Source organism: Suricata suricatta, chromosome X (genome assembly GCF_006229205.1).
Source record: "Suricata suricatta isolate VVHF042 chromosome X, meerkat_22Aug2017_6uvM2_HiC, whole genome shotgun sequence".
NCBI lineage: Eukaryota > Metazoa > Chordata > Mammalia > Carnivora > Herpestidae > Suricata > Suricata suricatta.
Genome location: NC_043717.1, coordinates 97,031,023 through 97,057,081, shown reverse-complemented (window position 1 = coordinate 97,057,081; position 26,059 = coordinate 97,031,023). Strand labels below are relative to the sequence as shown.

Sequence of the window (26,059 nt, the reverse complement as noted above, 5' to 3'; positions counted from 1 at the left end):
CTGAGCCCTGTATAAATTTATACATCAATGCTTTATAAGTCTAGTCAACCAGTCTTACCAGTTTTAGCTCTCTTGTATCCCCCAAATTCTTCTCCATCCTCCTGGCCATCACCTGTTTTGTCATATCTCCCTCAGACTAGTGCATCTCCTTGCCTCTTGTGTCACCTTCTCCAGTCTGTCCTCTTTGGTGCCAGTAGAACGATTGCCTAAAAGATCTATGTCATGCACCTGTTTCAAAATTTAATCTCTTGCTATTCCACATCACACAGCAAAAATTAGTCTCCATGAATTTCTCCTAAGTCCTGTAATATGCCTTTCGTCCTTCCTAAAGTCCCTTTCCCATATGTGTCCATTGAGCAAATTCTTTCCTTTTTACTTGGAGTCAGCTCAAGTATCTATGTGAAGTCATGATTTCTAAAATGCATTATATGTGTGTGTCTCTGCATGTGTATATGTACATTTATATGTATGTAGTATGTATGTTTGTATGTATTATGATTGCCAGGAAAAAAAAAAAAACAAGGTGCTCAGTTAAATTTGATTTTCAGATGGGATCCCTGACCAGCTCAGTCAGTGAAGCATGAGACTCTTAATCTTGTGGTCTCCAGTTCAAGTCCAATGATGGGCATAGAGCCTACTTTTTAAAAATGTTAATTTCAGCTGTACAACAAATAATGTTTTGGTATAGATCATGTCCCAAATATTGCATGGGATATATGTATACTAAGGGTTTCAGTGTTTACCTGAAATTCAAATATAAGTGGGTATCCTGAATTTTTATTTGCTAACTCTGACAGCTTTTGTATGTGTGCATGTATATAATATATATATTTATTAGTCTATTTATATTTAGTCTCTCTCTCTTTCTGTCTCTCTCTCTCTCTAATATATATATATTTCCTAGGAGCAGTAAGCACTTATGCTCTGCTGAAAGGCAGCAGAGCTCCTTGGAGAAATGGTTGATTCTGTGACTAAAGCAGGGAAGGTACAAGATGACCCAGAAAGTAACAGAAACACTAAAAAAAGAATCTGATAGAGCCATGTTTCAAAGACATGCGCCAACTTGAAGAGGCTTCCACTAGCTGCATAAAGGGAAGTTTGAGCACCAAAATAAGAACTTGAAAAAAGTAGAAGTCTGTGAGTCTGTACTAATGACTAAGTGGGGAGACACAGAAAGGTCTCATGTACAGACTCCGGTTAGTATTGACTGGTAAATGTGAAAGGCGCATCGGAGCTGGGAAGCCATCAGTTCACAACCAACATACTCAAGACTGATTCAGGCAAAAATGACTGTCAGGTGCTAAATAAAGGGGGAAATGATGAGAAAGATACTTGCATAGTCTCCAAGTGTCTCCCGTCAGACGGCTTACTGGTTACAAAGGGGGAAATGGTAACTATAGAACGGAGACCTAGGACAACACCTTCACCGAGTGATCAAAATTCATATCTGCGATGACAGGCAGATGGCCCTTGTGTACCTCTAGATGTGATACCCTGAGAAAGACACAGTATCAGGCATGTAGTTTTCCACCCAGGAAAGCATAACTGGAATTTAACCATGAGGAAACATCAGGCAAACTCGAAATAAGGAACATTCTCTTTTTTTTAATGTTTATTTATTTTTGAAAGAGAGAGAGAGAGAGAGAGAGAGAGAGCGAGAGAAAACGATTGGGGGAGGGGCAGAGAGAAAGGGAGACAGAATCTAAAGCAGGCTTCAGGCTCTGAGTTATCAGCACAGAGCCTGACGTGGGGCTTGAACACATGAACCGTGAGATCATGACCTTAGCCAAAGTCAAACGCTTAACCAACTGAGCCACCCAGACTCCCTCGGAACATTATTTTTTTGTTGTTTTAAAGGGGAGAGATTGTTATTTAAAAATGGCAATGTCATTAAATAGAAAGTAAGGCTGTGGAAGTGTCCCAGATTAGAGACTAAAGAGACCTAACAACAAGATTCAATTCCTGGCCCCAGACTGGATCCTGTACTGGAAGGGAAAAACTGATATAAAGGATATTATGGTATCACTTAACTGAATTTTCAAGAATGCAAATGGCGGATCACTATTGGTGTTAAATTTACAGAAGCTGACTAAGTGTACAGTTGACTTTTGTACAACATGGAAGTAAGGTTGCCAACCCTCCTTGCACAAAAATCCATGTATAATTTTAACACCCCCAAAACTAAACCATCAGCCTACTGACTAGAAGCCTTGCTGATAACGTATAGTCAACATATATTTTGTATGTTGGATGTATCATAAACTGTATTCTTACAACCAAGTAAGCTAGAGAAGAGAAAATGTTATTAAGCAAATCTTAAGGAAAAGAAAATATGTTTGTAGTACGTACTCTATTTATTGAAAAAAAAAATCCACCTCTAAGTGTACCCGCATCCTGAAATCCTGTGTTATTTGAGGCTCACTCGGGCTCAGACTCTCAAAGGAGAATATCTTTCTTCTTAGGACGTACACGCTGACCCTATTCAGGGGTAAGACCAGGATGAACCAAACCTCAAATGGTTCTGAAAAAAAGTTACACTTGGTATTTATATTATTATTTTTGCAATTTTTCTGTAACTTTGAAATAATTTTTTTAAAACTCAAGTATCGATCGCCTCCTCAGGGAATCCAGATTCCAACACCCCTTTCTCGTGTCCCTGCATCGAACTTTATTTGCCCGGGTCTTTTTCCACACTAAATGCTAAGTACTTTTAGAGGAGGGCTTGTCTCCTTTCCTCTTTGTAAATTCAGGGCCTGATCCAGGGTCAAGTTCATAGCACCTGCTCAGCAACTGTTTGCTGAGTGAGCCAATGTTGCATATAATCAGACAATGAGAACGCCTTCCGCCCAATACCTTCTGTGAGCTGAGCCCCGCCCGCTCCCCCCCATCCATCATCGACGTGGTTCTGTGTGCCCTGCTCTCTCCCTCTGGGGCTCCTTTCCTCCGCCCCAACATCCTTGAGGAGGACTCAGTCTGTGCCACCCCTCCCGGAGTTGGCACACCTGTCATGCGGAAGGCTGCATGTAACGTGGATCGGTGTGGGATGGGTGGCTGGCTGGATACCAAAAAAAAAAAAAAAAAAAAAAAAGAAAAGAAAATAGTAACAAGACCTGTGAATCAAATCTGAATTAAAGGTTGTGCGTTGGACTTCAGAGATGTTTATAGCAGAGGGGTGTGGAAGATAGGAGTAGAGTTCGTGACAAAGAAATCAGTGGACTTTGAGTGGGGTTCTAGGCCACACGGGAGCTGAAACGGTGCAGGAGATCATGACCTGTGCCGAAATCGGATGCTCAACTGACTGAGCCACGCAGGCACCCCAGATCACAGTCTCTCTCTTTCTCTCTCTCTCTCTTTTTTTCTTTAAAGAAATCTTCCTAAATCTCCTAAATGTGGAAATACCTGGCACCCCCAAACTTCCAATGCTCCCTTGTTTTTGACAATAAAACTGTAAGAAAGAGTCTTTGTTAGGTGTGGGATCTAACCTTGCACTGTGGATGTGATGGTCTGGTCTGGTCTGGACCAGGTTCTCACTGGGGACTTTCTGTGAATGGTCTCATTAAATCCTCACAAACCTTGTCAAGCAGGTGTTATTATCACCCCCACTTTCCAGACGAGGACACTGAGGCACACAGGAAGTCAAGTGATTTGCTCTGCTTATAAAGTTGGTAAAAGAGCAGAGCCTAGATTAAGACTATCTGTCTGACTCCAGACACAAACTACACTACAGTATTTCTTTTTTTTTAATTTTATACTGTTTTATTTATTTTTGAGAGACAGAGATAGACAGCGTGAGTAGGGGAGGGTCTGAGAGAGTGGAAGATACAGAATCCAAAGCAGGCTCCAGGCTTTGAGCTGTCAGCACAGAGCCCGACGCAGGGTTCGAACCCATGAACCACGAGATCATGACCTGAGCCGAAGCCGGACACTTCACCGACTGAGCCACCCAGACACCCCTACAGTGAGTATTTCTGCTTTAAAACATTTTTTTTTAGAAAGAGAAAGAGTGTGTGTGTGTGTATATGTGTGAGTCGGGGAGAGAGGAAGAGAGAGAGAATCCCAAGCAGGTTCTACGCTCAGCACAAAGCCTGATGTGGGGCTCGATGCCACAACCCTGGGATCATGACCCGAGCCGAAATCAAGAGTCTGAGCTGCCCGGGCACTGAGCTACCCAGGCTCCTTTGATATTTTTTTTAAACTGGAGCTATGTTTCACAGACAAAAATAAATTGTTCCACGTCTCTGTGTCTCAGACAACTTCAGACTGCTTTAAAGGCCTAAGGCAGTGTGACTTAGAACAGTTTCAGGCCCTGTGGAAATAATCAAATCCAACACGGAATGTTTTCCCTCCTGGAGCCCAGGAGTGTCTATGCGGTCTTCCTTTAACTGGGGTGCCCCGTACTTAGGGGCACACTGCATTTTGTAGACATTTGCTTCCTACCAAGTAACAGAGATTGTAATATTTAACACTTTGCTCATTTTCTCTTTCTCTGGAAATAAAAAGTATGGGGAATTTCAACCATCCCTCTCTCAACCCTTAGGTGGAATGTAAAAGTAACGTCTTTATAAAAATGGAATGAAGCTAGATAATTTATAATCAGAATGTTACAGGTGGATCACAAAAGTACTCACGTCCTCATCATTTATTAGAACAACTTTGAAAATGTTCAAGTCAAGTTTGGAGCAACTTTATGTGCTATTTTGCAAACTACCATGAACTATATAATAAAAACAGATTATTTTTTAAAGATTTTTTTTTTTAGGTAATCTCCACACCCAATGTGGGGCTCGAACCCATGACCCCAAGATCAAGAGTCACATGCTCTACTGACTGAGCCAGCCAGATGTTCCATAGAAATATATTATTTAAGGTCACCTGGGTGGCTCAGTCAGTTAAGCATCTCAATTTGGCTCAGGTCATGATCTCACGGTTTGTGAGTTTGAGCCCTGCATTGGGTTCTGTGCTGACAGCTCAGAGCCTGGAGCCTGCTTCCGATTCTGTGTCTCCCTCTCTCTCTACCCCTCCCTTGTTCACACTCTGTCTCTCTCTTTCTCAAAAATACACAAACATTTAAAAAAAATTAAAAAAGAAATAGATTATTTATTTTTATCTACACCATAATCCTCATTTTCTACTCCCCGAGTACATTTTTATCCTAGAAATGTTTTCGACATCAACTATTTTTACAGGATTGCAAATTTTTTGCTTTACCCAACACTCAGAATTATTTCATGAGCTACTTCACTGAGTGATAAGCAGCTGCATTTATTCATTCATTTTTTTCTCCATGCAATGAATAAAGGGCCAATTCTATGTCAGGTCCCTGTGATAAGCACTGAAGTCACCATGAACAGGTGAACAGGACAAGGTCTTCGTCCTCAAAAAGCTCACAGAATAGTAGGAAAAACTTCAACCTGGCTATGTGCTGTGAAGCTAATGCAGGGTGTAGTTGGGGGTGGGGCGTGTTCTGAGAAGAGCAAAAAACATGCAGAACTGAGGGTTGAAACTTACAACACCGAGAGACATATTGGCAGGATCCAAAGACAGACTCCAGGCTCTGAGCTAGCTAGCTGTCAGCACAGAGCCCGACGCGGGGCTCAATCCACGAACCATGAGATTGTGACCTGAGCCGAAGCCGGATGCTCAACCAACTTAGCTAACCAGGCGCCCTGGTATCTTACTATTCTTAATGCAATCGTAAATGAGATCATTTTCTTTTATTTAATAATTCACCTTGGCCATGCATGGAGAAAAAATGTTGGGGAGCAAGAGTGGAGGCAGGGGAGGCTAGGAGGATGGTGTAGTATTCCAGAAGAGAGGTGACAGTAACGTGGACTTAGGACCGTGGCAGCTGAGTTAGAAAGAAGTAGATCAATTTAGGAACTGTTTTGGAAATTGGGTTGATTGTGTGTATGCTGGTGGGATTGGATGTGGAGCGAGCACAGTGAGAAGGAGGCAAGCCAGGTTTCTGGCTTGGGAAGCTGGGGAGATGAGGCTGCTGTTCACGGGAGGCTGCCCTTCACTGGAATGGGAAACACTGAACGTGGGCCTCATTGTGTTGGGAGAGGGCTCAAGAGTTCCCTTTGGATACATTGGTTGGGGGGCCTGGGCCCACCATGTGGAGATGCAGGCAGCCGGGGACAGACTCCAGGGGGGCAGGATGGGGCTCAAGGCATCAAGTTGGGGGTGCCTGGGTGGCTCAGTCAGTTAAGCGTCCGACTTCAGCTCAGGTCATGATCTCACGGTTCGTGGGTTTGAGCCCCGCGTCGGGTTCTGTGCTGACAGCTCAGAGCCTGGAGCCTGTTTCAGATTGTGTCTCCCTCTCTCCCTGCCCCTCCCCCACTCGTGCTGTGTCTCTGTCTCAAAAATAAACTAACTATAAAAAATTAAAAATAAATAAAAATAAAGGCATGAAGTTGGTGCTTAAATCCATGAGCTGGCCGAGCAGGGGAGATGGCTCACTGTGAGCATGTAGGATAGAGAAGAGGGTAAACGATGGGGCCTGGAGTTCTTCGAAAGGACAAGGTGACCTCATAAGGGAGTTGTCTGAGAAGATGAAGGCAATTGGCTTGGTGAGACTGACACTCAGGGGAAAGAAAGTTCTGGACAGCAGCTACGGGAGGTGACCTTTAGTGAACAGTAGGAGGTATGAGAGCACAAGAAATAGACTAGAAAATGTAGTTTTTGTGTCGATGGCATTCCTTCTGGTAACAGATACCATCAGCCACTTGGGGGCCAGAGGCCAAGATAATGGGGAGATATCATTCCTGAAGAAGAAGAAGGTGGGGTAAAGTGCAGGGGCAATGTTTAAACCAGAGGAGATGAGGATACAGAGACTAAACGTTTTGTCCAGGCTGGACATGGATTCCCTTGGCAGGAACCCTATGAAAGGGGTAATGTAATGCCTCTCGCCCACCCCCACCTCCGTGTCTCTGCCAGGCAAGTATGGTTGTGCCACAAAGTGGGCACTCAGCTACCGGGAGGGAGGGAGAGTCGTGGGCTGTGTATGGTCTCTTTTCCCTGGAGCAAGCCAAGCCCTCTTCTCAGCTGGACCTGGGGTCCTGGCCTTCCCAGGGGAGCCTCACACTGATAAGCATATTATGAGCAACGTCTCCTTGCTGTCATGGCCACTACCCCACCTCCTTCAAGCGTCCCATGCAGAGGACAGTGCTGAAGAAGGATCTTCGCTCTGGGGGACAAGACAGCGTTGTGGACGCATCCATACATGAGTCCCTGAATCAACAGATGTCACCTCTGCTCACACCAAAGGTCTCTCCTCAAGTAAAGTATGCAGCCAAGCAGGTTCATCTAGCTGGATTCCAGCGTTGTGTTAGTAGAAAGGCATGGGGCGCCTGGATGGCTCAGTCCATTCAGCATCCGACTTCAGCTCAGGTCATGATCTCACTGGTTGTGAGCTCGAGCCCCACATTTGGCTCTGTGCTGACAGCTCGGAGCCTGGACCCTGCTTCGGATTCTGTGTGTCCCTCTCTCTGCCTTTTCCCCACTGGTACTGTCTCTCTCTCTCTTCTCTCAAAACTAAACATTGAAAAATTAAAAAAAAAAAGTCAGCTAAAACGTCTTCAAAGTCACTCAGCCAAGAAGGATGGTGTGGTCCACAAGACTGAAGAGCAGACACTAACCCTCCTCATTCCCCTTTCCTATTTCTACAGTAATATTTTTCTACTTGAACCTGTGGTGCTTGCCTTACACAAACCAGCCACTCTGGGTCTCTTACTTGAAAAATAGGTATTCTCTGTCCCCTGGGAGAGACCCACCTAGGCAACTATTAAAAAGAGAAGCAACTGCTTCTGATCTAAGGCCCTCCCTCCAGCCTCGATAAACTGTGATTAATCAAGGCGGGGGAGTCTCTTTTTAATCCCTTGCAGCCTTTCCAGAGCAGGTTGGAAATAAAGATCCCGATGGACTTTCCCTGAACGAGCTCCACGTCATTCATCAAAGGCTATCTATCGCAGACCTCCGGGGGACTGTGCTGTCACCACGATACTTGGTGGCTCTAGGAGCCTGAGAACCAAGTTTGTGAAAACATCACAGAGGTCCGGAAGAGACCCTCGGAAGGATTCCTCCCCCTCACCCAGCAGAGGGCCCAAGGGGCTAGATCACAACAGTAATGTTAAGGGCTCTTTATTATTCAAAAAATAAATAACAAGATAATCACAAGTTCACTCTGGAAACAATGGAGACGGCAGGTAGGTACGGAGAGATTTCCTTTAAATACAGTCATTTCGGGAGGAGGAGTGGGCAGTAGGCTTAGAGCTTCTGCCCCTGCTCTCTCCTCCCACCTACAGTGGTGGAGACGGGACAGGGTTGAAATAAGAGAACCGATTCGCAACAGCCTGTGTGTGGATGAGGGGGCAGAGAAGGGAGAGAATGAGTGTCGAGAGGGCGGGGGCTGGTGGGGGCAGGGTTTTTCAGTTCTCCACTGCATCAGACGTTCTAGAGCCTTCCCCCTCCATGCAGCCGGGGCCGGGGGGGGGGGGGGGGACACTTCACACAGGGACCCGGAACCAAGCATGTAATTGAACGTGAGCTGAGGCTCCCTGTTCCCCTTCTGCATCTTCACTTGATAAGTCAAAGACATTATCCACGGGAAGACACTGCATGCAAAGAAACAAAACTCAACTTGACTATCTGCTCTTTACTCCGAATTCAATCTGTGCATAATGGTTTCATCCGTTCATGGGACTCTCTGGACGTCTGTCTCAGTGGGGCTTGCTGCTTCAGAATATAAACTCTTACGAAGGAGGCCTGCCTGGGCCTCTCGGCCCCATGATGCGCTTCTCGCAGCCCTACATGGCCTTGGGGTGCATAATAAATAGTTCTCCTCGAGGAGGATCCAAGGGTTATAAATAGGCAGTTCAACAGGGGAGGGGGTGTCTTAACTGCTTTGCTGTACTACGGAGGCCACCACCATAAGCTCAGCCGTGGCCTGTGAGGTGGCACTGTTCAGAGTTTGAGTAAGCCAAAAGACGTGAAGCCGGTCCCATGGCTCACTTGGCTTGGATCAGTCACGTTCACGAACACCGAAGCACCCGGATGCAATTCAAATACTCCTCCCAAGTGAATGGATTGTTGCCCGCAAGGTTTGGAGGAACTGCGGGGGTTGGCAGCCCTGAGTAAGACTCTCTCGGATCCGCTCGGTGACTTCAGGCAGAGGCTGGCTATAAATGGAGCTTGACTCGAAGAGTCCCGATTGGAACAGAAGGTGACTTGGGCATAGATATAGTAGAGTCCTTGTCTTTTAACGGCCAGCTGTCGCCCGTTCTCAAGGGTTACCAAGTTGCTGCTGATGGTGTAGTATCCTTTGGGGGCCCACTGGAGCACTGTAAGGAAGAGGGGAGATTCATGGTCAGGTCAAGGGTACACGGTTCACATTCTAACACAACAGAGAGTTTAATGTGGGACACAGGCTTCCTATAGGAATGAAAGTTTGGGGCGATAAGGACCCTTCGGGCCCTCCATCCACAGAGGAGCTATTGACAATCAGGGTGGGTGGGCTTCATGGTTGGATAGAGCTGGGTTCTAATCCAGGCTTCATGCAAGCTTGGGCAAGTCCCTCAATCTCCCTGAGCCTTTTAACTCCTCATCTGTAACACGTGGCTAGTGTTACAGCATCTTTCAGAGACTTGTTTTGAAGGTTAAAATACAGCAACCGAGCGCAGTGAGTTTCCTTCTTCCTTTAGAGCTTCTAAAGCCAATTTGGCCTTGAACTTTAAGGTGTGAGTGATTTCAGAATTCTAAGTCCTAAATTATGCATGCTAAACGATTCAGACAACACCCTTGCTAATAGGAACATTGCTATCTTGCTTTCCTTGGATTTCACGTAGCCCAAGAGCTGCCTGGGTCTGTCTAGCTCAGCCTCAGCTGACAAGAAACAAGACCCCATTTCTTCCTCCCTGGTCGAGCTGTTGCAAACCTGACCTGCCTCCCACAGCAAGGACTAAAATTAGGCAAGGAAGTATGAAAATAAACCTGTCATTGCACCCTGTGTTTTGATCTTCCATTGTAGTGGGGCGTCACCAACTTGAAAGTACCTGTGTTCTTGTGGCGGAACCTGAGTACCCACCAACAGTGTGCCATTTTCTCAGCTGAGATGCTGAGTGGGTTCAAAGTCATGTGTGTGCCTGATTTCAAATCTCAGCTCCCACAGACAACTACACTGCCGGCTGTGGGGGTTGGGGAGAAGTGAAAGTATCAATCATTTGCTTCCTTGAGCCCTTTTTCTACAATTCCCATTTGGTGGTCTATCCGGGTGTAAGATTCAACCTGTCAGGACTTCCTCTTTTAGTAATAGGAAAGGCGTCCGGAAGTGTCTGCCATTTCTTGGCCCTCCAGACCACTCCAGAAAGACACTTCATTATTCGGTTTTCACTTTCGGACCATCTGAGAAAACACGGGCAGGTTCTCTTTTCGTCCACTAACCTTATTTTCACAAGCCCTTTCACCTAATCTTTGTCCTCTGTCCTCGATGTGGGATCTAGGTCAAGTCTGCGGCAGCACGACCAGGCAGGATAGAGGGCGTTGGGACTGGGGTGGGGTGAGGAATGTTCCTGTCCTCGCACCTGACCCCCCCGCCAGCCTCCTGGGATGCAGATGGGGAAATATGCCAGGACCAACATCGAGGATGGGCCTTTGGGCGGGATCTGAGCACCTTGAAATATATCCAAAGGCAAGGGTTTCTGTAGAGGTGGGTGGACAAAGACCTGTGGGCAGCTACTCTTCCAGGTGGTGGCTCAGTTGCAATCTGGATGTGCAAGTGTCACGTGACCAGCCACCTTGGACACGCCCATATAGTTGTGATGTTCTCCCGTAAGTGTATTTGCTGAGAATGGCTACTTGGCAGAATTATTAAATACTGAAGGAATATCTGGTATGAATGAAGGCCTTTACGCTCCTCTTCTGACATCTCAAGTACAGTCAAGTAAGCTAAGGAGTGACACCTGACGTTTGCATAGCCCTCGACAGTGTAACTTTCTTCCACATTAGCTGATGCATTGCTGAGAGCCACTCCGTGAGCCAATGTGGCAGGAAGCCGCAGTAAAGGCACTGGCCCAAGGTCATCTAGCAAGTGGTAGTCACGGTCCCAGAATCTTAGGGTGCAAACACTTCCTATCCATGACTCTTACTTCCGTATCATGATCCATGATACTCTTTTATGTGTCCCACCTTTCTGAGAAGCCCAAGCTGCCTCAGCTATGAGGTGGTACCTCCTCTCCTCTCTTTCTCGATCTCTGCCTCTCTCTCATTGTGGGCATGTGTCTGTCTCTCACACACATGCTGTGTTGAACTCCATTCTGGAGCACCGTGCTACATTTTTTCCAAGACCGTGCTGAGGCCCTTGGAGCGCATTTGTAGAGGGAGACGGTTTCATGCTCGTGTACACATTTCCATTCGTTTGTCAGATGCAACACACTCTCTGGCACCAGCTATCTTAAGGTGCGGGTTTGGGAGACAAAGATCTAAGAGCTAGGCAGATGGCAGCACATATATGGAAATAAAATCATTCAGTGTCGCAAAGATTACAGTATGCCGTCTGTCGCTACTTCATTGGAAAATCTAACGCCCTGGCACCTATTGATCTTTGCAGAATGATTTTACCTTTAATTTCCCTGAGGTTGGCCCCAGTGAGCCTGGGGTTAATCATACAGGGGTTGACAGATGGCAAGAAATACCCCCTGAGGACCCATTTATGTGCTGTGAAGAGGAGTTAGTGTGAGGGATGCTCCCGGTCAGGAGGTCACTACCTGCCACCTCTTCTATGTTGTCAGAATAATGGTCCCACCACCCAGCAATTCATCATTTAGAATCGGCCATTGAGCAAGAACATAATGAGAACATCGGGATTGCTTCCCAGCCCCTTTTGTCCCTTCAAGTCCCATCTGTGCATCAGAGCTCCCTTTGAAGACAAAGGAGAGCACACGAGAGGTGTATGGGTGGGTTTGTAAATTGGGCCCCAGAGGAAGAGAGGAACCTGATCATTAGGCTGTCCCGTTTTAGCATCCCAGTCTTCCCACCTGGGAAATTGAGTCCAATACTTTGGACTTACCAGATGCTGGGCTACTGCTGGCCTCGCTTATGACGTGTGCTGCGATTCGAGGATCCTGGTCACCTGAAATAAAACCAAGAGCCAAATGTCAGGCCAAAACAATACAAGACTGTCCACGGAGTCATTTGACCTAGTTCTGCAGCTATGTAAGGGAGACTGGGCTTCAACAGGTTACCCAAAAGGGAAGGTCAAGTGCTCTGAAATCCCTGTCACAGGGAAAAGTTGGTTTCTAGAATCCGACCACCTGAACTGACTATTGGCGCTGATACCATCCTTCTAATGGCTCTTTGGTACTCGGTTCCTCTTTGCCTACATTGATTCTGGCTAAAGCTCCTGGTCTTGGAAGCTTGCCTTTGGAAACAGCTTCCATCCACTGGGAATCTCACTGGGCGCCAAGGTCTTGTCTACGTGCTTAGCTGGTGTGTTGCTCATGGTGTCTGATGCAGTCAAGCAACTGGCCAAACTATTGTACCTATCTCGAGTTGTTTCTCATGTAAAAAGCTTGCTTTATAATCAGATGTGCTGATCTCCTGAGTGCAGAGACAATGGGGAAGTTTCTTTTTTTCCCAGTCATGAGTCTGCTGTCAGGCACCTTGTAGATATGCTATAAATATTGGATTGAACTGCATGACCTAGATAACCAGTTTTGTCAAATTGATCCTTTTCCTGAAGACTGCAAGGCAACGTCCATGGGACCCGTCTCCTCAAATTTCACTGTACTGGACAAGATGGTGCCACTCAACACCTCTTTCAGTCATTCTGAAGACAAAACCTTCATGGAAATCAGATGACCCATTGCATCCAGAGCAACAGCAAGCCCCGGGTACTCTCTTTGCCTCAGAAAAAAGCATCTGTATCTCTGTATGTATGTATTTCCTCATGTGCATAAATTTACAAAAGCCGTAGCACCATTTTCACTGACTTTGTGAGTAATAGTCTCTACCAACACCCATCCGCCAACACTCCCTCTCTCCCATAGTCAGCTGCTTGGCCGACTCCAGACATTATTGTGTTTGGTTTGGGGTGCTATGTGGAACAGGAAAGGTTAGAGTACCCAGAAAAGGAGGTGGCTGGGAGAGAAAAGGCCCTAGAAAATGTCACAGGAGGAACAGTGGAAGATCCTGGGGCTGTTTAGCCTGGAGAAGAAAACACTCAGGGGCCATGATTGCCCATTTTCAACATCTGGACAGTTGCTGTAGAAGAACAATTCTACTTTGCTCAGTATGGCCCCAAAGAGCATAACTGGGTCCAGTGAGTGGAGATTCCAAGAGCAACTTTCAACTTCAGAGGAGAAGAGATTTCTCTCAAGTAGTATTGCAATCTTATTAAAATTAGCAGAGTCATTTAAAAATGGACCCGGATGACTAATGGGATAGAAGGTGCCTAGGCATGTCAGTGCAGGGGCCTGATGGTCAGTGCTGTTGTGAAGGAGATTCATGTTCTGTGGGTGGTGCTACGTTTGAGAACCCTTCCAATCAAGATCCTTTCCAACCCTGAGATGTTTGAGATGTGCTGGTATCAGGAACAGGGCAAAGAATAGAACGTTGTCACACACGGTATCAGTCCTTGTTCCCAGATGCTCTACTGGCCATGGTCCCCCATGAAAACCTATTATCACTGAGCGATGAACACCACTGCTACCAAATGATGACTTCCTGGTCCTTATCCTCTGTAGGTGGGGCCAACCTGTATGGTTGCTTTGATTAAGATACTAAAAATATTGGCATTTCTTCATACTTGGTATTGTCAGCATTAAAGGCACACAGTCTTCCCCATAGATGTGTATAAACAAAGCCATCCCAAATCACAGGCATTAGAGAAGGTATCGATTTGGCCATTGTATTCCTGTTTTATTTCCAGGGCTAAAAGCTTCCCTAGTTCATCAACTGGGTTGTTCAGTGTAATCAGCCTAGAGCTTCCTTTTAGTTTTCAAGTATGAATAAAAATTAGTAAAGAGCAACTTACCTTTTTGCATTGCAACATGTTTTTCTTTCTTCGTTTCTTTGTTTAGCATTATCTCCTAAAATAAGAATCATGGCAAAAGGTCATTTTGACAGGAAATCCGGTGTGGGGTTTTAGTGGTATCATTCATTGGGCATCTGTCATTACTCTATCGCCTATTCCTGGTGAGGATTATCACACGGTCTTAGATCCTGCTATTAATTCCATCATACCAATTGGGAGCCCAAGGCTCAGACAGATGAGTTGACAGCCCAGAAAGCCCAGGGGTGAGCCTGAAGCAGAATCTGGGCCTTATTATCTCCATTACAGTGCTCTCTCCAGACCAGAGGCTGTGATGGTGACCCTTCCTGTGACCCCAGCTCCCCTGCCTTTGACAGGTATTGACAAATAATGCTGAATGGGGAGATGTCTCTACCCTGGGAACTGGTATATAGAATATTATTAAACACAAAGCATGGTGCATATCTATTAGAATAAAATTGGCCTGAAGTCTCTTAGGAAATGGGAAGAGTGAGTTTGACCTTGGGAAGGAATTCCAGACCGTGAAAAGACCCTCGGACATTTTTTTATCCCTGTCAATGGGATGAGGACACTCTCTTGTTGCTGGTCGTCCTGTGTGGCCTTATTTATTTAATCAGCATATAGGAAACACAGATAATCTCCCAGGGATGCCAGTGTTCAAAGGCAAATGCAACACTTCTTAAGGGGTTTCTTTTCACTTAGCAACTGGGGGAAGCCAGAGGTACTCAAAGAAGTGAACAAGGACACCCCTCAACACAAGCAGGAAGGTAATCACGGCTATGGCTGCCATTTTAAAGATCCCAAATACAAGGCCTAGAGGGCTTCACTAGCTGGCATGAGGTCACCCAAGGAGTCTGAGGTGGAAGCCAAGAGCAGAAACCCATGAGATCACACTCAGAGGCCGACTTAGCTCACACCATGACTCCGGATTCTAAATTCAAGGGAGGAACACAGGAGTACTTTCACATCTGATCATCCAAGTCCCATTACTGGACTCCATTTTCTACAGGACTCTTCCTTTTCTGTCCTTCCCCGGGAGGAATCCGTGTCGGTACTGTTGAGTGTCTTGTTGTAAGCTCAGCTCAGCTGCCAGATGTAAGGGTGTAAGTCATGAGCCCCAACAGGGAATCTGAGCCTCGAAATGCTCACAGGGGCCCCCAGGGCCTTAACTTTCCACTTGAGCTAGATTGTGGTGCTGAGAAAGTGCGGTGACAGGAAAATGTTTGTGAGACAGCGAGTAAACAAATGAGTATTTAGTGTCTTTTCAAAAATGGAGTGTGATGATCGAGGGTGAGATACTTTTAGGCTACGTGGTTGCACTGGTGTCGGGGCTTGGCCAAGATGAAAACGTGAAGTCAGCAGAGTTTGTCTTTTATGTGCCCAGCCTTGCCTTTCTGTGAACTTTCCCTCAGCTGCACTCCCCAGAGCCTTTTTTCCCCTTGCTTCACTCCCCACCTCGACTGAAAGACTTTTTAAAGTTGCCTTTCAGAAAATCTGGGACTAGTTATTTCTCTCTTAGTGGGAGGTCTATGTGGCAGGTATGGACAGGTTGACTTTATCTTGAAAAGGAGATGCTTTGACCCTATCAAGGCCGTCTCTGGCCTCAGTAGGCAGACAGCCCTGGAACGGACCAGTCTAGCAGGGTCGGGTGGGCAGCATGTTTAAACATGAAATTACACTATTCAAAATGCTGCCTCCACTTCTAGCAAAAGGCATGAATCCCATCTTCCCCTCTAAGGGACGGCTTGGTGCTCCCTGCCTCAGGAGAGAATGAGTTGCTTGTTACTAGAGGTGTCCAGAGTTTGGTGACCTCTGGGTGGGGACTACTGGGGAGAAAACTGAACTCCTGGGTTGATAATTGGATCTCATAATTTCTTTCTTTCCTTTTTTTTTTTTTTTTTAATTTAAGTAGGCTTTAGGCTCAGCATGGAGCCCAGTGCGAGGCTTGAACTCATGACCCTGAGATCAAGACCTGAGCCCAAATCAAGAGACAGACACTTAACCGACTGAGCCACCAGGCACCCTTAGAACTGGCAATTTCTAGGACCCCTTCAAGTTCTATAATTTGGAGCCCCACAATTCACACCTTGAGTTGCCTGGGACCAGTCAGACTGTGAAATCCAGAAAAAGCGCCTGTTAATGCTCCCTAAGAATATTAAAATCCAATTTGGGGTTACTGTGCAGTTGGCCCGTTGGAGTTTTAAAAACTCCAAAATGTTGTTTAGAATGAGAAACTTGGGAGAACGGATATTGAAAAGAGGTCAGTCTTTGGAAGAAGACTGTGTCGAACTACCGTGTGTATCATAGGTACACGGGGCGCAGACTAGGGTCCTGCCCCTGTGCAGTAGAGGCAAGGGGCTTCCTCTGTCACATGTAAGGAGCCCTGGTTGACATGCCAAGGAGGTCTGTCGCTTTTTTCATGCAAGCAGAAGCAGAGAGGCCAAGCCGGCTGCTTTCCATGCTGCTATCCTGGGGAGCTGACTTGGGAAGTTTTACATATCTGACCAGAAATAAAGCCATTAGTAATTGGCAGTTGAACTGTATAACTCTCAGTAAGAAAGAGAGAGAAAGGAGAAAAACCAACAGCCACTCTCACTGCCTTGGGGGAAACGCAAGGCTGACCGTATAATTACAGAATGTCAGCGCAGATCATCCCAGCCTTCTCCTTTATAGGTGAGAAAAGAGGCCCAGGGAGGTGAAGTCATTTGCGGCCAGGTGCGTTAAATATGCCTTTTGGGTGATTCACTGTTGTTCTGCAAGTGGCTTTATTCACCCTTAACTTTGCAACACCTCCCGAGACCCTGTGGGTCTGGTGAGACCCCTTGAAGAACCAGAGAAACTCAAGTCATTTTCAAGCCTGGCAAATAAAGGGGGGTCTCCATCTAAAACCTAGGTTAGTGTAAAGAATGCAAAAGCCACCAGCAGATTTGGGCTGTGTTCTGATTCCTGTAGGTGACGCCTTAATAGACTTTAGAGCCTTGAGTATCAGATTAAATTACACATTGGGGACAGCGCAGGAAGTCAGGCATAAGCTCAGGTCACATTGTAAGCCCTTTACTCCTGGGTCAAATCACATTGCATGTATGTATGTATGTATGTATGTATGTATGTTTGTATTTATTTATTGAAATATATAGTTTTAAATGTTTATTTATTTTGAGAGAGAGAGAAAGTGCAAGTAGGGGAGGGGTAGAGAGAGAGAGAGAGAGAGAGAGAGAGAGAATCCCATGTAGGCTCCATGCTGTCCGCACAGAGCCTGATGTGGGGCTCGAACTCACACACTGTGAGATCATGACCTGAGCTGAAATCAAAAGTCAGATGCTTAACTGACTGAGCCACCCAGGTGTCCCTAAATTATACATCATTTATATGTGAGAACTATCTCCTGTTAGTTTATCCAGATACCACCCCCCCCACCCCACTGAGCACAAAGTTGCCTCCTATTCGTGGCCCCCAAGTGAGCTGAGTGTATTTACTAAGTGCTCTGAGAGGGAAACAAGCAGAAAGAATTCTTGATGTTCTGCTTTAGGAGAAAGAGTTTCTAGACTTCTTGTCCATGATGATGGAATCAATGTTGTAAATGTATCCTCATGAGACTTTCTTACACGTCTTGTTTTCGGTCCCCATTATAGGCCCCAGGGACTTCATGCTGGGTCCTGTGTCTGCCTCAGGTCTTGCCTGGCCCTAGAGTGGCCTGGCTTGACGAACAAGTGGTGTGAGGGGGGTTCTGGTTTGAGCAGCGCCGAGGAAGTCCGTCCTTCTTTCCCCACACCTCTCCTCGTGGTAAAAGGAAAAGATCTCCCTTTCATGGCACCTGAAATTCTGTCATCAGAGAGACATTCCTTCACGTGTGAGAGCGGCGGTCTTGTGAAGTCCCTAGGACCCAGAGCACCCACCATCCCCACCTAGTATGGTGGAGGCAATGCCGTAACATGGCCGTGTGAGGGCTTGGACAGCCAGTGACTATTGCTCCCTGACCACAGCTCTGCAGTGAGAAGTCCCAGGGATTTGGATGGAAAGATAAGAAAGTACCAAAGGACAAAGTTGGTGTCCTTCATAATGTTCCCAGAGGCAGGTGCGTGTACGAGCCTGTGATGTGTGCAGATGCACCCAGGAGAACATGTCATCCCACCCACCCCCGAGAGGCCTTTTTGTTCTTCTCAAGAATATTCCTACGAGTGTACACACTTCTGATTCTCCTTCCCCTTTTAACATGGGATTTGGGCTTCATTTTTCCTTTCCTTTTTTTTTTTTTTTTTTTTTTGCAGGAGGGACACCTATACCCACGTGTATATGTATGCACAGAGATGCGTATGTATAGAAAACAAATGTCTGCACTTCTACATTGTCCGGTTTCAGTTTCTCAACCTAGCAAAAGCAGTAAAACTTTTCAATGACACTTTAATTAACCAACGGGCTCCTTACCTTGAGAAAGGCTTCAAATCGGCTTTTAATTTCCTCACAGTTCAGTAAGGATAAGGACCCCTCTCCTTTGTTGCATTTCTGTAATGTTTTCATGAACACAAAATCTTCATAAAGATTCCTTTCGTCTTCTATCTGTGAAAAAACAGGTACATGAGAAACATTCTGGAACATGCTGCTAACAAAGTCTGCCTCTACACTCACTCCCATAGTACCAGGGACAGAGGGAGGACTTTGCAGATATAAATGGGGAATCAAAGTGATTATACCAGATTCTTGTTATCTGGCACCAGCTGTTAAAAAATTGATCAAAGCCAGCAATTAAGACGTTATACTATCTGAAACTCTAGGTAGAAATCACAACTATTCTAATAAACTTTGATTACAAAGTGTACATTTTGTCCATGTGTTACAGCAGCAATATTCTAGAGTGATCTATCACTTGTTGCTCTCATAATGATCGGTCATTGTAAGCACAGTCTATAAAACAGATTTCTGATGAGCTCATTTGCCCACTTCATTGTAATCTGTGCTGTGATGCTTCGTAAAAAGAAGGTAATTTGCAATGTGCATCAATTAACTGGAGGTCTAATTACATCTCTTTCTTTTTTAACCTTAGTATTTGTGGAAAACATTTGCATTTTTTAGAAAATCCTCTTTCATTCCCAAAGTAAATGAGACCTTTTATTTTCCAATGCCTTAGAATAATTAAAATGTATGCAGCTCACTTGTATAATCAACAAATTCTGTGTTTTCTTGTTTGATCATTACATTTTTAGATTCAAAACAAGATCCAATTAGGCAGTGGTTCCCACTGTCCTTAAAGAGAGCACTTAAATGCTTTGGTAAATTTGATCAGTGCTCTCCCCACCCAGAGAGGCTAGGCTTAGGGCCAGGTATTTGATTGACAGAGCCCACCCAGGCAAACACAAACAAATAGACCCAGAACCCCCCTCTTTTCTATGCAAGCTAAAATTTGAGTAACGCAGTGAATGGCCTTGACCGTCACTGCCCCTCCTTATCCTGATGAACCTCTTCATGGCCTTAATTCCAGGCTGGCATCCCAATAGAGGGCATTCAAACATCCCTGGGAAAATGCAGTCTCCAGAGGCTGTACCCCTAAGATTCCTACATCCAGACTTTTAGGGACAGCCAGATAATTGGGCAAATTTCTCCTTTTCATATATGATCGATGTTTTGTTGGCATGGCTGACATTGCCCTGCATTGGAAGTGGGTAGACACATGGAGACAGGATGAACCCTAACAGTCTTTCCTCGGAATGCAAAACTACCTACTAAGTTACTCTCCTGTTTTGTTCCTGTGAGTCCGGCCGCTTAAGAAGATAAAAGCCCTCAGAGAGAAACTGAGGAGCTTGCAAACAAAATCAGTGTCTGAAGAATTATAGCGAGAATGCCACTTTTGCTATAAAACTGCAAATTCTGGGACTTATCCATGTCTGCACTGCTCTGAAGCACTATGTCGTTTCAGATCAAATTCACACTCTCCTCTAGTTGGAAATTTAAAAAAAGTTGTCTTTATAAGAAGAAAAGTTTACTTTTTAAGTAAAACTCGAGCAGATAATTATCGCTGACGCCTGCCTAGTGCTTACTTTGTGCCAGTCTCTGTTCTATGTCTGCTACAAGCCTATATTCATTTAATCCACAGGGAGGACACTATTATCTTCCCCATTTCTTGAATGTGGAAACTGAGGTACAGAAAATAGAAAATGACTTGCCCAGGATCACAGGTCTAATAGGGGGCAACATCGAGAGTTGAACCCAGGCAGCCTGACTCCAAAGCCCAAGCTCTTGACCAGAGACCAGAATAGGACACCTTGTCCTATAGGGCAAGATGTCAAACAGTATGCCACAAGACCATTTCTCTAGTTGGGTTCCTACCATTGTCCATCATCTGGGTAGAAGGGAACCCAAGCCACCTGCCCACCGGTAAGGACCCCCAAACTTAAGGAATAAGGGCTTGTGGTTCCTCTTACCTTGTCCAGTCTTCTGTGAAGATAAACAGCAAAGAGTGCTGAGCCAATCATCTGGGTGATGAGAAAAACAGTAAGTAAGTACATAAAAATTTTCATACTGACGGGTGGTCCAGTGGCCACAGAGCGGGGAGCAGTTTGACTATATGTTTCGATCATGCTGTGTTAGAGTTGAAATGATATCTTCAGACCGAGAAGGTGGCAGCAGCAGCATGAGAACACTGTCAAAGTGGCCACCTTACTCAGGATTAGTTAAGAGCACACAATCGTTGCAACCCACACTTCCTGGAAAATGTGCTTCGTAGTCTTCTCTCCCAGCAAAAAAAAGTTACGTAAAGGTTTTTTTTTTTAATTATACCCATATCATTCACTTCCAGGCTTTCCCTTTTGTTAGTAAAGAAGAAACAAGTTTCTTCTTCCATACATTCATTCTTGCCTTGAAATGTCATAGACTTCTTAACAGACAATGGCAGTATTTTTCCTATCGCTACCTTTCTGGGTTCACCAGTTTCAAGGAAAGTGACAAATTCATCCACCAGCAACAGACGTATTTCAATTTCAATCTTACTAATACAACCCGGGAACCTGGCGTATGGGGAAAGAAACAAATGTCAACAAAAGGTTGGAATGATTCTGTGACTGGCATCCCACCAGCTAATTGCCCCTCAATAATTCTTTAATCTTTAAAACCCAACGAAATCCCAGCAGCTTGTCAAGTCGGGTCTACACGGTGTAAAGCAAAAAGGAGCACTGACCCTATTAGATCGAATTTAGCTGGAAAGGTAATTCAAGAAAAATAAATTTCTCAAAGGCCAAGAGTAGTAAGGTCTTGAAGGAAATCAGTCTGAAACTCTGGGATCGAGGTTAAAGTTGGAATCATAACTCAACACAGCCAAATTACTTGTCTACACTTTTCTAATCTGTCAGATAATGGCTCAGAATAGAGAAAATAGGCTCCAGGTAAGAGGACTGAATTCTAGTCCTTGCTCCACCAACCAATGGCTATGGACCTTGGGCAAATCACTTGACCTCTCCAGGTCTCAGTTTCCTCATCTCCAAAGAGCTGCCTTGCCTAGCCTACAGGCTGTTGTGAAGATCAAATAAACATGTGCACGAAATATCTTTGAGATGTGTTAGGCAATAGACAAACATGTGGTCCCAAACTTGGGGGACTTTGTTTAGCAGAAGATAGTGAGTGTTCCAAATTATTGTTACCTCCTTACATACTAGTAAAAGCCAGAAGAAAAATAACACCAAAAACACCCAAAGTTTTGACAACAAATTGAATCACTGAGATGTGTAGGATTATGCATTTCTCAATGGTTTTTGGGTCGTCTTATCAGATTGCTTTCAAAATAAAAGCAGCTGTGGAAATCCCTACCCCACATCCCAGCCTGGTTGAGAAACCATGATGAGATCACTTTGGTGATTCCTATAAAATTGTTTTGAGAGACAAATAGGAAATGTAACAAAGTGCTCTGGTAGGCACACTATCTGTATAGTTAGCACCTGCTCTCTCCCCCTCCCACGCGCCAGCATCCTGTCCCGGGCCCAGATATCTGTAGCTCTTCACTACATCTACCAAGTAGGTGGCTTCAGTACACATCATCCACTTTCATCCGTCGGGTCAAGTAACCTTAGTTCCACTGAAGGAAAACGATCACGAGAGCCAAAAAGGGGCTCGATGACTTCTCCAAAGCCAGTTTCGTATAATTACAGATTACAGAATGCCAGCATTGCAAAGGCCCTGCCAAGATCAGCTCGGCCAACTGCCCAGGGACAGGATGTGGAAGGGACTGCAGAGATGTGGGCAATGGCAGGCTTTGTCCACGTGCCCACCTTTAAGAAAGAGTTGTCCAGTCTCCCTGTTTCCCATGTTCTCAACTTCAGCCTCCTGCAGGCTGACTTCCACCCCCAATATCCCCCCCAAACTACTCACACCATTATTAGCTTGCTCGTTCTGGCTGAATCCTTTTTTAGAGTTCATTTTTGGTGATCTTTCTATTAGTCTGTTGACCTATGATTCTGTTGTCACCCTTCTGAAAGCTTTCCCCTCCTGCTGTTCAGAATACTTCTTTGTGGGATCCCCATTTTTAATTTATTCCCCTTAAAACTTTGGAATTCCCTATCTTCAGCCTCCTCACCTCCCTCCTCTTCCTCCCCTCCCCACTTCTCATTCTACACCTTTTCCTTGGGTGATTCCCGTTACTCTCATGGTTTTCACTATGACCATTGTGATAAATCCCAAATCTACAACCACAGCCTTGAACTTCAGATCTGTCAGTCTAGCTACCTCTCGACATCTCCACATGGGTATCCCAAAGCCACCTCACATTTGCACGTTCCCTACACTTAACTCCACTTCCAGCCCAGACCTGTTCTCGCTCAAGTTTCTTCCTAGCTGGGGGAACAGTGCAACTATACCCACCTGATTGTCTAGGTCAGAGACCTGGATGCCGGCCATGATTCTTCCCTCTCTCTTGCCCAGATTCTTCTCCAATCCCAATGGCTTCTTCTTTCCCAAAGCTTCTTGATTGCCATTACGTTTTTCCTGTCAACATCAGAGTCCAGTCCCACATCCCCTCTCTCCTAGATGACTGACTTGTATTCTTCTAATTTATCTCATTGTTTCCCTTCCTGCCCTACCCCACCCACCCTTCGTACTGCCAACAGAACATTAATTCTAAATCTTGTCACTGAACATATTGTCTAATCTGACTTGACTCCCTAACACTCTGGCCCAGACCCAGGGATACAGATTGACGGTGCCCTGGTTTGCTTAACATGAATGGGATTAGCTCCAGAATAGCTTGCTTACACTTCGATCCTGGAAGCCTCTTTCTTCCATTCTTCTCTGGCCTGGTCCTCTACAACAATTGGCTACCTTTCCACCTTCCAAGCTCGAGCTCTATTTTCTGACTTCTAATTCTGTATCAAATGCCCTTTGTGTGGGGACATCCCATACCTGTCTCTCCTCCAAGAAAGAGTGGCCTGGCCCTGGGGTTGGGCCCCCTTTAAAAATCTTCAGCTGCCGAGGGGCGCCTGGGTGGCTCAGTTGGTTAAGCATCAACTCTTGATTTCAGCTCAGGTCATGATCTCACGGGTCATGGGTTCTAGCCCCGCGTCGGGCTCTTTGCTGACAGTGTGGAGCCTGACTGGGATTGTTTCTCTCTCTCTCCCTCTCTCTCAAACAAACATTTTAAAAAAATCTTCAGCTGCCTAATGCATCCAGAAGTGATTCTTAAACTTAGTGTACAAGAAGTCTGTAGATCTATGGAGTGCATGGAAGTGGCCTACAACCAAAGTCAAATAATAACAACCATCTTTTTCTTAGTTCACAGAAAGAATTAAGTTAATAGGTTGTTTCACTTTTCAGTTTTTCTTAATGCAAAATTTTCTTAAATCTCTGTCCCCCTTTTTTTACTACTGCTTTCCTGGTAACTAGCGACTGCATTGCAGCAAATAAGTATCAAGGGAAAAATCCAAAAAACAATGGATCATATTTCAACAGTTTGTTTTTGGTGTGACTATGCTTGTGGTTGTGATTTTATATTGATAACCTAGAACACAGTCATAGTTTCTGCTAGGAAAATTATTTCCAGTACATATGAAAGAGTTAAATGTATCAGCATTTTGTTTGTTCTGCAAAAGGCCTCACACAGACTCTTTTCCCTGAACATGTCTGGAAAACCCTAGCCTAGAGCACGGCATCTCAGCTCTTACCCAGAACGTGATCTGTCCCCCTGCCCACCTTTCTGCCTTCGTCTTTTACAACCTGCTCAAGCTGTCTCCTGGGCATTTCTGCTCTTATCCATTATGGTTGATGAAGAGACACCCCTACTAAAATATCCCCTCCCAGCATACAAGGCGGGAGGCTTAATCTATCTTAATTTATCTTCTGTGCTTAATCTATCATTGTGTTTGCCACATTACCTCATAACTGACTTGTCTGATTTCCCTACCACAGGCTCCTAGAGGAAAGAGGCAATTCAAAAACCTTGCTTCCTGACACATGGTAAGGAATTAGTAAATCTCTGCCAATTTACTAAATCTTCTTTTAAGGGGAGAGAAAGGGGAGTTGTTCAACATTCTATCTAATCTGATAGAATAGCACTGGCTAGCTTCTCTGGTGGCATAAATCATAATAGATGTGTTTTAAGTTTTCTTCTATTCCTTTAGTTATCTTTCTTTCCTCTGGGGTCAGTTCCGTTTGCTTATTTTGGTTCTTCTCTTTCATGTTGATAGTTTTCCTCAAATGCCTGATGACCCTTCGTTGTCTGGTCATACTTATGAATGAAAAACTATGTTCACTTTTATGGGCAGACAGCACAGGTTTTCCTCTGCAGTTGCACTGCTCTGTTTCCCCCCACAAACCATTCTTCAGAATGGGAGGGCTGACTGCGGGTTCTGTTTCAGTGGGTAGAGCCTGTCAACAGGCAGGTTTCCCTCTAGGTTATGTGGGTGGAGAGGCAGGAAGGCCAGGGACCCCTGCAACTGATAAAACACAGAGGGATTTTCTCTGGGGTGAAGCCCTTTACAGGGTTTCACTCCTGACTGGTGTTGGTTTTTCTTTTGTTTTCTTTTTCCTGTCTTTAGTGGAGGTCTTAGCACCCTCTCTAGAGCCCTCCTCAGGCACCTTTAACCTGAGACCAAAGGCCAAATGCTGCTGCTGACTGAGGGTTCATGGGAGAAGGGAGAAGGAGGAAAAAGAGCCCTCCTGTTTCTACTGCAGCTCTTTAATGACTCACCTTAACGATTACCTCTCAGCCTACCCCTGCTCTTTGCATTTATTATCTTGGAGATTGGTGTTTCCTTGGGAAAGCCCACTCTTACCTCTGAGTTCTTGGACAGCAATGTTTTACGCCCTCATTTGTCTGCTAGTCCAAAGTCATGGCCTTTCTTACTTGTTCGTATTTCTCAAAATTTATTTCACGCTGATGTCAACTTTTTCTTGTTTCCCATGGTTGTTGTGATTTCATTCTTTTTACATTTATTTTTGGCCAGACAATACATCCACGTGGTTAAACAGGTAAGTGATGTAAGAGAACGTGCAATGTAAAGGCCTCCTTCCACATCTTACTCCCCGTCCTCCGCTGTCAACCAGTGCCGTCAGTTTCTTAGCTATCTTCCAGAGATGCTTTTACATACATTCACGCAAGTACACAGCGATTCTCCTTCACCCCTCCCTCCCCCCCCCCTTTTTTACACACAGTGGTAAACAATATGCTGTTCTGCATCTTTGTTTTTTCACTTAACAATACATTTTGGAGATTATTTCATGTCAGCAAAATGCTTCTTTCTTCTTTTTTTTTTTTTTTACAACTGCATAGTATTCCATTGTATAATGACATACCATAACTTATTTATGTTCCCTTTGATGAACATTTAGGTTGTTTCCAGTTATATGATATTAAACAATGCTGCAACATAAAACCCTGTACTTATTCATTGTTTAAAGTTCCCTTTCAGAGACTTCTGTGAGATCTGGAAGGCAAAAAAAATCACATTGTTAAAAACATTAAACGATCAACATGTTAACCTAAACACATCGCACTAAAAAAAGTAATTTAAGAGTTATTACTTATTTTCTATTAGTCAATGG

The 26,059-nt window shown here is 45.0% G+C and overlaps 1 protein-coding gene across 1 annotated transcript; it reads right to left on the bottom strand.

Annotated features, from left to right (window-relative positions):
• Window positions 1–8,123: 8,123 nt before the first annotated feature.
• On the bottom strand, window positions 8,124–20,688 carry CD40LG (CD40 ligand). Its single transcript, XM_029930268.1, has 5 exons — window positions 20,461–20,688; window positions 18,470–18,601; window positions 14,027–14,081; window positions 12,062–12,124; window positions 8,124–9,338 (listed from the first exon to the last, which is right to left on the bottom strand). Exons 1-5 carry the CDS (start codon window positions 20,614–20,616, stop codon window positions 8,962–8,964), a joined length of 783 nt encoding a protein of 260 aa, XP_029786128.1. The 5' UTR covers window positions 20,617–20,688; the 3' UTR covers window positions 8,124–8,961.
• Between the last annotated feature and the right edge of the window lie 5,371 nt (window positions 20,689–26,059).